The sequence below is a fragment of the Scedosporium apiospermum genome (genome assembly GCF_000732125.1).
Source record: "Scedosporium apiospermum strain IHEM 14462 chromosome Unknown SEQ_SAPIO_0011, whole genome shotgun sequence".
Classification (NCBI taxonomy): domain Eukaryota; kingdom Fungi; phylum Ascomycota; class Sordariomycetes; order Microascales; family Microascaceae; genus Scedosporium; species Scedosporium apiospermum.
Genome location: NW_015971712.1, coordinates 460384 through 476474, shown reverse-complemented (window position 1 = coordinate 476474; position 16091 = coordinate 460384). Strand labels below are relative to the sequence as shown.

The following is a 16091-nucleotide window of genomic DNA, read 5'->3' as shown; positions in this document are numbered from 1 at the left end:
GAGAGACAAAAAATTCGCCACTCATCACCAAAACAAGGGGGGTAATAGGGAGAAACACGCAACAACTCCTATTCTAGGCAATACCATCCCGAACCTGGTTCCCGTCTCTCAACCAAATCGAAAACCTTGAAGCTGAATCATTGCTTATGTTCACTCACGATTCGCCTCCCATCTTCGCCCTAGAATAGCTGTAGAAACCTTCCCAAATGTGGACACTCCTGGAAATAGCCAGAAATAAGGGTTTGCGGGCTGAGGATGTGGATATTATTACATCTGGGCCACCAAAATGCCCATTTTCCAATTACAGCGACCGACGAGTGATGGCTTCTTAAAAAGCAATTCAGCTGAGCAAGTTAAACGTTCCGAAGCTGATTCCACTTCTTCCATTTCCTTGCTTTTTCCCTTGTTCTCTCGCCACATGAGCTATCACGAGGAAGACACGCGAGATGAGGTCCCGGTGCTAGGTTTGCATGGGGCCAGAAGGGCGCCAGCTGGACGACACATTGCCTCATGAGAGCTAAGAACGGGGATGGATGGATCGAGATCGTCACAAGAGGCATTTTGTCACTTCTGCTCGCTTCTGCTAATCTTCTCTTGCATACGGAGGAATTGCTTTTTTATATCCCTAAGGGTCTCCTTCATTTGTGGACTCCAGCTCGTCCTGTCTCATTAGCCTCCATCACACTACTATGCTTCAGCTAGTTTCAGGAGAGAATCCTGTGAATGGATTGTAAAATAAGAATCGGCAAAAGAAACGCCTCCGGGCATCCGCCATTCTATCTATTTGTTTATCCTCCCTTATAAAAAAAGAAGTGAAAAGGATGGGTATAATGCGCGTCACAAAAGGGACATTAACTAGTGTACATTGCATAGGAACAGAAGGAATGGGGAAATATAAAAAGGGACGAGGGAAAAAGCAACCCCAAGAGCCCTGAAAATACCCGCGGCAACTCATCCTGTGAAGAGACTCAGGCAGCCGTCAGGGATAGAAGAAGCGAAAAAGAAAACAAAGGATAGGACAGACATATAAACCAGAAGGCCATACATGTGGCCAAATTAAACCCAAGCGCCAGGTGCATCTAAACCGTGCTGCGGGAGAACCCGCCAAAAAACAACAGAAAGATGTACAGTGGATATAACAGGGGCAGTCCAGAAAAAGGAGGCGTAAATGGTAAAAAATCGGGGCCATGGAATAGCGTGATTCAATCGCTCCATGGTGTAGGATAGGAGGAGGAGGAGGAGAGCAGGAGACGGGGGAATGCTCCACCACCGCTTAGTATGTATGTGGGTGGCGCACTGCGGATTGGTGATGGTGACGGTGGTCGTCATGGTAAAACCCTTGGCCCTGGTTGGGGTCAAGGCTAGGCGGGCTACCGATGCTATCAGGAGTACAGGGGCTATGTAGTGATGCCGCATAAGGAGCATTGAACCCTGTCGATAAGAGTATCGGTGAGTCTCCCATCGTAATGTCGGGTTCCGGCGATGAGCTAGCTATAGATCGGAGGCTATGCAGGTCGTCGGTCATCATCCGGCTGTGTTGGGGATGATGCATCATGCTAGTTGGCGGGCTGAAGGAATGGGGTGTCGTTGCAGATGTGTCGTAAGTTGGCGAGCTCGGCTGGACATCTGGCAGACTAGTAGCAAAGTATGAGGAGCCTGCGCCGCCATTCATTTGATCACTCAAATGACCGTTGAGATGCACGTTGAGGGATGGGTTGCTCATCGGGTTAGAAATCGGTGTGCTTGTGGGGATTGATTGTCTGGGATGTCGACGGACTGATGATTGGCGAGGTACGTATAGCCTCCTCTGCGCATTGATATACTGCGCCAGTGCCGGATTAGAGCTCCGGGAGATTCGGAAGTTGAACTGGTCATCAGACTCCTGCGTCATCGACCGCCTCAAAGTGTTGTGTCCTGGAGCTGCCTCGGTGCAGGTATCCCTAAACGGAGTTACAAAGTCTTCACGGAACTGAGGAGCCGCCTGCAAAGGGTCGTTGCCCAGGCACAAGGCATAGTGGATGAGCAGGCCAATATCACCAATATGGCGGCACTCGAGACGTTTACGCAGGACGCTTGATGTCTGGGGATGCCACTCCAGCTTGGATTTCGCCAAGTCGTCAAGGCCACATTCGGCCCACGCTCGACCAACTTGCATCTGCCTCAGAAGGTTACGCATCCGGCCCGAGTAAGTCCATTGCCCGCCCTGCGCTCCGTCATCAAAGTGCTTAACGACATGACTGACGTACTCCTTGAAAACGTGCGGCGCTTCGCTGTCCCTTGTGGCTTCAAAAACCTGGTGGCAGTTGTCAAAGCCGCAAGCAAAGACGACTTGAGGGCACAAGTTGACTTTGGCCTCGTCAAGCGACATGCGTGAGCCGCCGTGAGCCTGCTTCAAATGAGCCTTGTACGCCGTTTGCCAGTCAAAAACAAGTTCGCATCCGCGATGGCGACACCGCCATTGGGCATTCGTGTTGTGAAAGTCCTCAATGTGGCGCTTCAGATCATTCTTTCTCGTACACGTCTTAACGATGCCCTCCTCATTACAAAAGGCACACATGAACGACGCCTTCGGTTTGGCTGTGGAAGCGGTTGTCGTCACCGGACCATTGGACACCGAATCGGACGATCTCGAAGGTTCGGGGGATACCTCTGAGCTATCGTAGCTATTTCTTGGTGTTGTTTCGGCTTGTGATTGGGTTGAGCTGGACGCCTGTACTAAACTGGGAGTGGTTTTAGACGGCGCATTTGGCAAGATGCTTCCGGCGATTGACGCCGTATCCGAGAACGACCGTATGCTGGCACTGCTATCGAAGATGCTCGGAGGCTTCTCCGAGAGTATAGACGAGGCATATGTCGAATTTGATATTATCGATGCTTGGTCGTCAGAGACTGAGCGAAGGAAGGCTAGGTCAGATTTGCTCCAATCATGGCAACGGTCATGAAAGGTGGGGCTTGGACTATTGTATGCTCCTCCTCCATGCTGTCTCGGATGGTTCCCAACCTGGGCGGAGGCCAGTGGCTGTGGTAGTGGAGATGTGATATAACCGGCGCTGTGGGGAAGCGCGGTCCAGTGTGGAGAGGAGCAATTGATGCTGGGCTGAAACTCACTGACTGAACCAACAACACCGACTCTTCTGAACAAATGCGATAACTCTGATGGCGAATATTTACTCGCGAGGTAGGTTGCGAGCTGCTCGTCGTCGAATACTCCGGACCTATGGGCCTGTTGAGCCGGGCCGTTTTCTTCCGGCCACGGTCTTGTCGACATGTTGGTCGGCGGGAGAAGGATGATGAGCCGAGTCCTTTAATTAAAATCCCGTCCGTTCTCATCCACACCTGCGGAAATGAGTGCGAATATATAAATTATGACTGAAGTCTGGTTATGAAGCGAAGAAAAGAAGCTGACGTCGAAGTTGAAGGGTAAGTTGAGATCCCCGAGTTGTCCAGTCTCGAAAGTAATTGCTGTGCGATGATGGCTGTGTAGTTAAAGTTGGCACGGGCACCACGAGGAGGAGAAAAAAAAAAAGAAAAAAAAAAAAAGAGTGATGGTCCGGGAGGGAGCTATTCTTTCTTCGCCAACTTTCGAGGGGTTAGTCGACTAAAATAAGAGCCGAGGGATCACGTTGAATGACGGGATTGGATCGATCATGCAAGGTTCGAGTTTGGGACCGGGCAGTGTACGAAGGAAGGCAAGGTACTCTGGGACTGAGTTGGCACGCGCAGATATTGATATCAACGTGATAAAGGAAATCGAAAAGAAAAGACCCGGGAGACCCAAGAAGAGCCAACAGATGGTACGCTGGAGACAAGGTACGAGAAATAAGGCAAAAGCCAAGCAAGCTTGGGACTAACAAGAAATGATTTGCGTTTTATGGGTACAAGGCGGAGGTGGGAAAACCAGCTGATATCAAGTATCAAGTCTGGTGTTCCTGGAGCAGGGTTGCAGTGATCGATGTATGTATAAAGTATCGATAAGGAAAAATTGGGGTAGGATGGGGGTTTCTTGCCAGGCTCGACCCAAAGAACGGCACAAAGTGGAGAAAGCGCAAAACCAAGACGACGGCGTGTGGGCTAGGCTATCGCGTCCAACTGATACCGGAAACTCTGTAAAACCTAGCCTGGGGGCGGCCATGTATTCCTCGACTAGGTTCTGGGGTTGATCTTTCCAGTCGTATCAGGCCCCGACACCTAGACGCTTGGGAACACTTGAGCCCCTTGCCGGCGCATCTGTCTTGAAAAGAGGGATGGGAGCCTGCCGTATTTATGTTTCGATGCGAAGCCGTGTTATACACCCAACCAGAAGTACGTCGAGATGGGAGAGTTTAATGACTAAGAAAACCCCCAGGATAGACCCTCTCTTTCCCACAAGCATGAGGATTGCAAGGGAAGAAGGGGGGAAAGGGGAGAGAAGGGAGGGGGGCAGGGAATAATATGTCGTGTAAGAGAAAGATGGTGCAGATAGGGAAAGATATGGAAACAGGGGGGAAGGATAACGGTGGAGTGGGCCGTGTGGGTTATAGATAAGGCGGTGCGGAGGGAACTAGAAACTCTTTGGGTCCAGAATCCGTACCTTCGTTGTAATAGGCTGCGCTGGGCAGCTGTCGTGATGTGTAACAAAATTGGCGCACCACCCCGACCAGTTGGTACGTCGGGGTCGACCAATTATCGTGAGCGTCGAGGATGAGATGGGGGCCTCGAATGTACTGAAAATGCTGGATAACGCCGGGAAGTGCTGATTGATGCTTCCAGGGGGGGTTGTTTCGTCGGCGGTGGCGCGAAGGATGTGGTGAAGCCGTATGTATGCGTATGCGTGTGCTGAAATGTATGTCCTGTTCGTACAAGTACGTCTGCCCCAATGCTTGGGTAAGAAGAGTCGTGGGAATGCGATCAAGTGCCTATAGGATCGGTTCCGGGGAAGTGGACAAGGGGGACGGTAAGAGTTCGTCGAAAGCCTATCCCTAGGGTAGGGCTTAAATAAAATTGGCCTGGGTGAAGAAGACGGACCGACACGGGACCTGTCTGGTTCCTGCTCGTCAACGCAAGGGATGGATGGGTGGATGACTGGCAAGGCTAACAACAGGGCAGGGCGGAATGGTATGTACAAGGATGAAGAAATCAAATAGCCACGAAAGGAAATGGGAAGGGGGAGGGGGGAGGGAATGTTCGATATGATATACTTCGAGGTCTATGGAAGACAAACCAGGCCAGGGGCGATGGATGGATCATGGATAGATCAAGTAATAGTGAATGCTCATCGACGAATTGATCCACTACTTTTGATAGCGTAAAAGGCGTGCGTGTGTGTGTGCCTTTCGACAGAGTCTCCTCGACATTGATTAAAATCCCAGTACAAGTACGCAGGTAGAGGCTGGGCATAGCCATTACGAGACGAAAATACAAGGGACAGACAATTGATGATTGATTGATTGAGACCGACCACATGCCCGAGGCTTCTGCATCCCGTTCCTTCCAGTCCTGGCTCCACAGCACGGTACACCAACGAAGTACACCTTTAACCTAGACTGCTTACTTCGTATGGTCTGTTGAAGGCTGTGGCTCTGGACTGCTCCAAGTATGGGTACTTCGTCCATCGCTGCGCGCCACACCCTCACTTTCCTTTTCTTTTCCGGGCAGGTACTATTAACCATCTGCAGCTTGTATGGACCAGGAGGAACTGACGCAGTGCGTGCGCTGGTGGAGTGGTGTGCGTAACAGGTACTCTAGGAGACAACGCACAGAGCAACTGGTGGTTGATTTGAGAGAACATCAATTTTGATCAGTTTACGAAGTAGCTTGCATATCGTAGACAGTATACAGCAAGCTGTACTCAGGTACAGTTATCATCATCCACTCATAGTCACAAAGGAGTCGTCCATTTCCGAGACTTGTTCCTTCCATGGATTGAATCAATCGTCAAGATAGTAGTGCCAACGGGGAGGAAAAAATTATCGTGAGTCGTGGCGTGTGTGATGGTGGTCGCAGTTCCAGCGAATCGCTGCTCCAGACCGGTGTGTTGGCTGAGGGCTGACAGGGTTGTTCCGGGCATTTCTCAGACCGTCGGCACAATGTAGCTGTACAAGCTTGACTTCAATCTTCCCTGTTCCTTCCCATCCATCCACGGGTTGAGCCATTGGCTCCCTTGCAGCTTCCAGAGCAAGTGAGGTACATGAGAGTGCTAGCGAGCAAGTGCGAGTTCGACTGCAGAGTGCAGGCGCCATGCAGGGTGGTTTCTTGGAATTGATGCGCAAGTTTACACTAACACTTTCCCACGAGTTGACGGCTATCGAGATTAGGGCCCCTGACGCAAAAAACTAGAGAGAAGTAAAAAAATAAAATAAAAAAAGAAATATCAAAAAGGTACAGTTAGGCCTACTATAAGGTACAAGACCTACATCGGAGAGAACTGAAGCGAGACAAACCCCAAAGTGAGACCATGTGTCAGCCACAGGCACATGCGCCTTCCCGCCGTCAATACCGTCTGGCGAGAGACATACTGCCGGAGATTCTAAAAGGAGATTGGAGGGGAGACCTGAGGCTGTCCTGTCTCACGGTAATAAACGATAACTCTACCTGTTTATCCAGCTTAGAGTCGCCCGTCATGGAGCTTCTCCCGCCACCCCCGACGGTGTACGCCAGCCAGCCAGCGGTCGGTCCAGGCAAGGCACACCATCGCGGACAAGGGTTGCAGGATCGATGGAAGGTTGCCAACCGACTTTCCATTCCTTCTAGAAGTACGCTAAGGCAATGGAACCCGCCCGAAAAGATATTAACCTGGAATTTTGGAGGAAGAAAAATGGATCTCTGCAAGTCTGGGGCAGGAGGCGAGGTGAGGGGAAACGGGGTTGTCCGGAATGACCAGGGTTCCCAGAACATAACACGCACATGAAGCCCCATGCCCTCTTAGGGTTGGATCCTCCCTCATCCTGACCACCCTGATATACCAACGTCGGCACGAGCCTTTGTCTTGAGACGAAGCAACGGGAATAGTAATACGAAGTACATCTCCGAGCGGCACTCACGTTGGCTTATCTCAAAGCGGGCGGCGATGGTAGACAAGTCAGATGGAGTGGGAGAAACAATGGCGTTTTGGCTTTTCAAGCCTCGTCCATTGTGATTTACCACGGAAGACTCGCCGCCCGACGTTGTGCCAATAATTGCGTTAACAAAACGCACTGCTTGGTAAGGAGAGTGAAAGAACGACGCCGGGATGCTACAATGGGTGGCTTGCAGGGACGCGACAAGGTAGCTAGCTCAGTGGGAAAATGGACTATTTTTTGCACTACGCTAGAGCTGGTCAAGAAGACCGAGATGGGCCACCCCGGATCTCTGACACCCGAGGTGAAGAAAGGGGGGGAAGGATAAGGATCTGAAAGGCGTCTTGGCTGCCTTTTCGTACTCTCTTCCTTGCATTCTGAAAATGTTCTCGAAGCCCGCTAAGAACAGGAAGAACCCACGGGGATCCGGCAAATGGTAGCATGGGGCCTCCCACACGGCTCCTCCCCACTGCCAACCACCCCCTTGAAGAGTGGACCGGGGTATTAACATGCAGAAGAAAAATCCACGACAAGGAGAGCGTAAAAGCAACACTGTTGTTTTGCCATTTACCCGTACGCTACCCCTGCCAGTGGTACGGTGGGCACTACCATACAAAATCGGATGCGTCTGGTCAATCATGGATCGCCAACGGTTCGCCAGGGATTCACGAGCGGAAAATAGGCCGCCACAAGTTCTACCTACGAACGTTGCGGACGAAAAACGAACACAAAATGAAGTGGAAAAAAGCAACAGGAAGACCGGGGAAGGCGAGATTTACAACGCCCAGAAGACAAGATATTTCTGACGAGGCAATCTTGAACAGCGTCCTCGATTCCAGCTGTGGGCGCCACGCCGCAGCCTGCACCCCACCCGTTAGGTCGTGTTGGCCCTCCCTGTGTACTAAGGTATTCCCACCCATTATTCCCCGTCTTCTAGCTCTGGTTCAGGAAGTGTCACGACTCATGTACAGAATTTTGATTCGAATGGGAAACGGGATTGATTCTAGAGCAGTTCATCCAGAGACAATCTGCTTGCTTCTTTTCCCCCTTTAGCACATTGTAAGCCATGGATGTCACCGATTCAGCCGCAAATAAGATAAAAGAGCGTGGGCCAGGGATAAGACGGGCCCTGAGGATTAACACCCGCTCATCGAAGGATGAGTCGGGCTTGCCATCGAGGAAGTACGAAGTACACTCGTGTGCACGAGCATTTTCAAGGTGCCCACAAAGGCTCTTCTGCGACATTCTCGCTAATTATCCCAAGGACGGTGAATGACAGATCAAGTTGGAAGGGTTCTCTCTGCCGTATCAAGACTGGCTTAATTAATGGCACACTCTTCCTTGCTGGAACTGTGGAATTCGAACAACTCGCATCATCGCAGGAGGTTGGCTCGAGTCGAATGGCTCAACAAAATACGACGTACGATTGAGTCGAGCACCAGGCAGGCAGGCACACCCTTCTGTCGTGTAGCGCAGCATCGCTCTGGAGGCTTTTTTGAAGATAATCATGGAGCCACGGCATGGAAGTAACCCTTCCTGCCGTCTTCTCAAAATGAGCCTCCGTCCAATTCGGCCTCATTCATTATCCTGCTCGTGGAAAGTAGCTACAGACGCATCATGCAGGGAGGTTGGCGGGGGGGCATGTGCGACATCGTAGAAGCCTTCTAGAACATGGGCCGACCCTCCTTCCCCTGCTTCCTTTTTTCACCTTTTCTTTTTTTCTTACCCTATCCATCAGGGTAAAATATAGACCACCATCGGCACGCAACCACGGACCGCACAGCCCCAGGAACGATCTCGTGGATAGCTGATGATGGCCCGTCGCCTAGGCAATTAAAGTAAAAGCATTGCTGAGCTGGCGATCAAATTAGTAGAGTTCGTCGATCCACTTCGAGGCTTGCCGCGGTGGGATTGAGTCATGTCGCACAGGCCTCGTCGTTTCGTAAATGGAAATGTTCCAGAAGGTCCGGCATCCCTGTCATTTTGGGGGGCTTTGCTCTGGGGCGAGGAGGAGAAGCGGCAGAAATACGACGTAAGATTGTCTTGGACGAAATACTCTACTCAATACACGAAAGGGGGAGGGTAAGAAGTTACTTCTCGGTGTGATTAAGGTCTCTATCTACGGGTTGTAGGTGTTGGATGATTGTTCTTGACTAATGTTGATGACTTTCTTAGCTCGTGAGCTGATGTTTCGGCTGAAGCCGACCGGGAGACCGCTGAGTTGATGGCGAGGTGTTATTGATGCTGATAGCCAAGTGCAGATCGGCCATTGGCGAGGACGCTCCATTTCCTATTACTTCAGTTACCATCATATTTTCAAGATCAACATCTAACCTTGGTTACATTAGGCTACAGTCCAGATGAAGGGCGTGAGCTGGGCAGCGGGCGCGGGCTAGATCGCGAACCGCTCCAACGAGCCTACTTCCTCACTCTCCGTCACACTCAGAGGCCGCGGCCGCAACATCTCGCCTCCCTCTTCCACACTCCATCCCCTTATCCTTATCCACGCACCAAGCTCCGCGTTTGCGCTCTGTATTCTGCCCCCTTCGATGCACGGCCTCCCCGGTTCCTCCCTCTCTAGTACCTTCCTATTCCTCTCTTGGAAAACTACGGTCCCTGTCTATAGTCTCTCTAAGCATCTCTGCTCCTTCGCACGCCTTACGTTGAAGTCCAATCATCTCCTCGAGAAGCACATTGAGGCCCGCAGGGGCCGCTATTATGCATGGCAGACCTTATGTTTACCCAAACGGCTAGATTAGATATGTCGATCTCGGCGTCGGTACCAACGTGGAGCTTATCGCCTCGTTAGGTTCATACGGAATGCATCGTGCCCTTTCGAGGAAATATAGGCAGGCTAGGCCGGACACCCCCGCGAATATCTGTGTCTCTCCCGCCTATCTCTCAAGTTGGTGTGGTGATCACGGGCGTGATCAAGGTGTAGGGGAAAGTTCCCCATGAAACCCACGTGCGCCTCGTGTCACCTCTAAGGCGCAATTCGCATTCGCAATTCGCGAGAAAGGAGAGAAGGCACCTCCGGACACCTCTTTTCGACACGCTGAAAAAGAAGGCGGATGTCACGAATTCCTGCCCCAGCGCTTCGAGGAACCATGCTACCTCGCAGCTCCTCCGAGTGTAGGATCTTTGTAAATCAGGCTGACGGTGAAGCCCTCAACTAGCAGGCCGGTACCCGATAGATGGGCTTCGGTACTATGAAAGAGATGGACTGATCAACCGCTCTCGACACTAAGCCAATGTCAACGAGACACCAATGCGAAGATTTTGAATGCGTTCCGCGAATGGAACCGTGTCGTACGACTTTCAGTGGGAGACCCGGCGTTTGGTCTTGATCGACCCTTACCTGGCGGCGGGCATTTACTCCCACAGAGTGATGCCGTCAATGTTTCGTACAGAAACATGAGGTGATAGAAGAGTCGTACTCAGCCCTCCGTCGCCCCTTTCCTCTTTCTTCCGACGCCCTAGATGCTGGCGTAAGAAGTCGCGAAAGACTGTTACGCGTGTGAACCGCTGTCTCGGAGTTTGTCCACGCTTCACTGTGGCTAGTTTTGCATATTACCGCGGAAATTTGGAATGTAATCAGTGGATTAGACCCATATGAATCGCCCAGGTTCAGTCACGATAAATACCTATATACCTATTGGTGAGGTACTGCTGGCGGGTCAGGCTGAAATAACTCAGAGACAGGACGCTGGCCCGGCTTGCCTCATTTCTTTCTCTCTGCACTACCCGAAACATGTGCCTTGCTGAGACGAAGTACACCGGGATTAACGGTTTCTCGCAGACGGGAACTATATTTTGAACGTGGGGAGGCGTGGGGTCGCAGGAGATGGACTTGGACCTTTGGTCGTACCCGCTGTCTGGCTCGTGGCTCGAGTCATATGTGATTTGAGAGAGAGAATACTTCGTATGTGACCTGCATTCGGCAGCAGCCTGCTGCTCCATACAGAACATCGCATATTTCCGAAAGAGAATCTAGTGTTTCATTAGAATAGCGGCCGAAGCTCCCAGGACATCTCCAAGACAGAGTAATTTGCCCCGTTTAGTGTTTTGTTGTTCGACTTTCGCCGTTGGATTCTGGCAAGGGAACAAAAAAAGAAAGCTGCATGTGTCATGGCTGGCAGCTGTCTGCCAGTAGGCATGCAAGAAAGGTTGTTTTGCCACATCGTCGGCGCCGAGAGAGCAACGCAAGACGGTGAGTCCGAAGCGGTTAAAGGTTTTAGTTTCTGGGCGGCAACACCGCCCACTGCAGTTGGACGTAAAAACTACAAAGTAACCCACGAAGAGTAGCATCTCTAGGAAGGCGCCGCTGACGGTAGATCTCGAGAGAAATCTTGTGTGGAAAGGTCCCAAGATTTTGCTGGCAAATTAGCATTTTGATGTTCGTCGGAAGCTTTGGTAGCTTGGGAATGTTATTGGCGGGAATTGGACGTTCGCCTCGTGAGGACCCTGAAAGTGCGAGACATCCGATCCTTTTGTCCTGACAAAGTCAAAGTCTGGTACTCCTGAAAATCTGTCCCGTCTGTCAAGATTTTCTCCCCTCCGATTCCGACATCAATCCATGGCAACCCCGCCTTTCATTCCCGTAGACCCCTTCCGTCCTCCCTGTCTCGATCTCGGAGTCATGATCGCGAAGACCGAGGTTACCTGAGAGAAGAGGATCTTGGACAGACTCATCGAATCGCATTGGGAAAGTACAGCAGCTTGGCTTCGAGTCCAACTGCCCCACCATAATTGCGCTAGACCATCCAGGGTCTTGGGGGTGGTCGAACTTGGTGGTGTCTGTCCAAGTCCACTGTCCAGTGACAGTACGAAGTACTTCACCCTCAAATCAAATTGTCCGTGTGTGGGTAGCTCTGCAGGTTCAGGTTCCTGACGTTCAAAAGCGCATGCATTCTGTAGTATCCATTTGGAGAGCCCTGAGATTTCTGAGATTTGACAGCCAGATCTACGAAAGCCAGAATAACTGAGCTTCATCCCAAACTCACGACGTAAAGCTTTATAACTTTTACAATTGGGTACCAACTTATGGAAGAGTCTCGTTCCACCAAGCAGACCCAAGGAGACTTCGGAGTGGGAAAATGTGCGGTTCAAACTGGAAATCGACTTTATTTCATGTACATGTCGTACTGTACAAATGTACGCTACGAAGTCGGACACACGATGGGATGGAGATCGGCCAATCAGAGATCCTCAAAGAGCCGATATCGCCACTTGTCGGGGGCTCCATTGGTCAACGAGGTACGCAAAGGCGCAGGAGGTGTACCGGCTACCCCACAGAGTCTATTGACCGGCAAAATGGGCAGTCCATTTTTTTTTTTTTTTTTCGATACTTTATTTATTTTTTTTTTTTTTTCCCTTCCCTGCTTGCCTCTCCCGCAGCACCAAAGCTCGAGTTCCTTGGGCCTGACTACACCGCTGAGTCACCAGACAGGACAGGACAAAACTTCCGACTTTTCCAACTTGGGCCTTGACTCCAACAACCTTCCTCGTGTGACTCAAGAAAGTTTACAGTTGGAGGAGCTACACCCGTCCAGAGGAGAATTAAATTCTTCATCTGCAATTCTTCTTGGTTTCCAAGTTCAATTGCCCTTTTTTTTGTTTTCCTTATACCCTCTTCTTCTCTCTGTCCTATCTCCCAGACCCTCTCCACGCAACATAACAGCCATGCTCCGAGGTCGCCACGCTGTTACCGCTCTGCGGGCTACTGCCCAGCCTGCAGCATCACGATCTTTCATTTCTTCTTCAGCTGTAGCAGCCGTATCCCCACCCAGGAAACCTGTTTCTGGGACGAGGAGACATACCACTGCTACTTCCAATGCTTCGTAAGTTCGCGATTCCCTGTGCGAGTCAAATTGGAGGCGGGGGTGGCTAAGGCCACCCAGAAATTCCAAACAAAAGAAAAACGTTGAAAGCATCGACTCTAACACATGCCTCGCCCACAACAGCCGTGCCCGCCCAACTCCCAGCCCTTCTTTCAATATCGAGTCGAAAGACAGGAGCCATGTTCAACCTCTCGTTAACCCTCGTCCGACGGAGATGGACGAGTCGTACGTTACCCTAAGCCCTTCAATTTTTTCGATTGCCCCGACTATCGGAGACCCTGGATCCACTGACCGTAGAGCAGCTTTATTGGGAAGACCGGCGGAGAAATCTTCCACGAGATGATGTTGAGGCACGGAGTGAAGCATATTTGTAAGTTCCTTTACTGTCTATTGCTATTTTATTTGTCTTTCTGCATCATACGCGGGTTCAATGGCTGACATCGGGACCCCTTTTCCTCCCTTATATAGTTGGATACCCCGGAGGCGCTATTCTACCAGTTTTTGATGCCATTTACAACTCAAAACACTTCGATTTCATTCTCCCGAAACATGAGCAGGGTGCCGGTCACATGGCTGAGGGTTACGCAAGGGCGAGTGGAAAGCCTGGTGTTGTCCTCGTCACCTCTGGTCCCGGAGCGACCAACGTCATCACTCCCATGCAAGACGCCTACTCGGACGGTACTCCCATGGTCGTTTTCTGCGGCCAGGTCGTCACCACCGCCATCGGCAGCGACGCCTTCCAAGAAGCTGACGTTGTCGGTATCTCTCGCGCCTGCACGAAGTGGAACGTAATGGTCAAGTCCGTTGCCGAGCTGCCCCGTCGAATCAACGAAGCTTTCGAGATTGCCACCTCCGGCCGCCCCGGCCCCGTCCTCGTCGATTTGCCCAAGGACGTTACCGCTGGTATCCTCAGGAAGGCTATCCCCACCGACGTTGTCATCCCCTCCTTGAGCGCCGCGTCCAAGGCCGCCCTCGAGCTTAGCCGCCAGCAGCTTCGCTCCTCCATCCAGCGAGTCGCCGAACTCGTCAACAAGGCGAAGCGACCTGTTATCTATGCCGGACAGGGCGTAATCCTTTCCGAGGGAGGTCCTGAGATTCTGAAGGAACTTGCGGATAAGGCGTCTCTCCCCGTGACCACCACTCTTCACGGCTTGGGTGCCTTTGATGAGCTCGACGAGAAGTCCCTTCACATGCTTGGTATGCATGGTGCTGCCTACGCCAACATGGCCGTGCAGGAAGCCGATCTCATCATTGCTCTCGGTGCCCGTTTCGACGACCGCGTTACTCTGAACGTCTCCAAGTTCGCTCCCGGTGCCAAGGCGGCTGCGGCCGAGGGCCGTGGTGGAATCGTCCACTTCGAAATTATGCCCAAGAACATCAACAAGGTCGTGCAAGCCACCGAAGCCGTCGAGGGTGACGTTGCCACCAACCTCCGCCAGCTCCTCCCTCTCGTAAACCCCAAGACTAAGGAGGACCGCAAGGAATGGTTCGACAAGATCAACGCCTGGAAAAAGAAGTGGCCCTTGTCGGATTATGAACGTGCAGAGCGTGCCGGTCTCATCAAGCCCCAAACCCTCATCGAGGAACTCAGCAACCTCACCGCCGACAGGAAAGACACCACCTTCATCTCCACTGGTGTCGGCCAACATCAGATGTGGACAGCCCAGCACTTCCGATGGAGGTATCCTAGGACTATGATCACCTCTGGTGGTCTCGGAACCATGGGTTACGGTCTGCCTGCTGCCATTGGTGCCAAGGTAGCGAGGCCCGATGATCTAGTCATCGACATTGACGGTGATGCCTCTTTCAACATGACTCTGACTGAGCTGTCGACTGCCGCTCAGTTCAATATTGGCGTCAAGGTTATCGTTCTGAACAACGAGGAGCAGGGCATGGTGACGCAATGGCAGAATCTCTTCTACGAGGATCGGTACGCGCACACCCACCAGAAGAACCCCGACTTCATGAAGCTTGCGGACGCCATGGGTGTTCAGCACAGGTGTGTTTCGAAGCCCGACGACGTTGTTGATGCCCTCAAGTGGCTCATCAACACCGATGGCCCCGCCCTTTTGGAGGTGATTACGGATAAGAAGGTCCCTGTCTTGCCCATGGTGCCGGCTGGCAAGGGTCTTCACGAGTTCCTTACGTGGGATAGTGGTAAGTTCTTATTAACAGTCTTGAGATTTAATTTGCCGGTGACATGATGCTAACAACCCCCACAGAGAAGGACAAGGCGCGACGCGAGCTGATGAGGCAACGAACCTGTGGTCTTCACGGATAAGCGACAACCTAAAACAGAGAAACGACGAGTCGACTATTTGGGAGTAGGCGAGGCGGCTGTGTTTTAGAAAAAGTTGAGCGAGACGGGTGGCAGCGATTCAAATTTGAGGAGTGGTAATGTTGATGACAGCGAGCATCAGAACGGCATCCCATCCGATGATGAAAAACCATGGGTGACACGGGGATTGTCACCCTTCATTTTACTTGTACTTGATATCAATCTGGCTATTTTCGGTATATTGCATGATGGTTTTTAAAAGTGGCCCTTGTTTTCTTTTTATCTTTGTTTTCTTTTTTCCTCTTTTTTTTCACTTCAACAAGGGATTTTTGGTAACATGCGGAAGGGAAAAGTTCCAAAAACACATACATACCAACCGCAAGCAGCTGCATTTTTTTCATACTGCTAACGGGGAAATGGGGGGTTGGGGGTTGCCCATGCCTCTTGCCTTCTGATAATATACAATTTTCAACAGTGGTTTCGTTTGCCTTGTTTGAGCCATGGCTGATTGTGTTCTTTATGTGTGATGTTCGCCTTCGGGAGCGCTGGCTCTGGTCCAAGGCGAAGGGTCCTCTTCAAGGCCAGAGGAAGACTGCAAGAAGGATGCAGCCGAGGAGGAGAGGGTAATTTAGAGTTACAGGAGGTATAACATATATGAGAGCCTATCATATTTTGAAAGAGAGAAGAAGAATAAAACATAAAACTGTTTACCTGTTCGGGGGGAGTGTATGTGATAGGAAGGGGCGGAGGCTGTGTTGGAGGGCATCGCACCAGGAAGATCTGGGCGATGGACCGGGTCAGCACCGGAGGCGGGGAGGAGGCGGCGTGTGGGGACCAGTGGATCTTGGACTTGTCCCGTAGCCAGCGATTGTCGGAACCGTGGACCCACTCGGTGCCGATCCGAAAATGTGTGCTTGTTTTGCGGTAACGAAACTGAAC

The 16091-nt window shown here is 51.4% G+C and overlaps 1 protein-coding gene and 1 pseudogene across 1 annotated transcript; one reads left to right on the top strand and one right to left on the bottom strand.

Annotated features, from left to right (window-relative positions):
* Positions 1-1273: 1273 nt before the first annotated feature.
* On the bottom strand, positions 1274-3268 carry SAPIO_CDS0125 (annotated as a pseudogene; the record flags this gene model as incomplete).
* Positions 3269-12716: 9448 nt separating this feature from the next.
* SAPIO_CDS0124 (Acetolactate synthase) lies at positions 12717-15155 on the top strand (the record flags this gene model as incomplete). Its single annotated transcript, XM_016782982.1, has 5 exons — positions 12717-12874; positions 12998-13099; positions 13177-13244; positions 13343-15031; positions 15097-15155. The coding sequence occupies 5 exons, from the start codon at positions 12717-12719 to the stop codon at positions 15153-15155; spliced, it is 2076 nt and encodes a 691-aa protein (XP_016646615.1).
* Between the last annotated feature and the right edge of the window lie 936 nt (positions 15156-16091).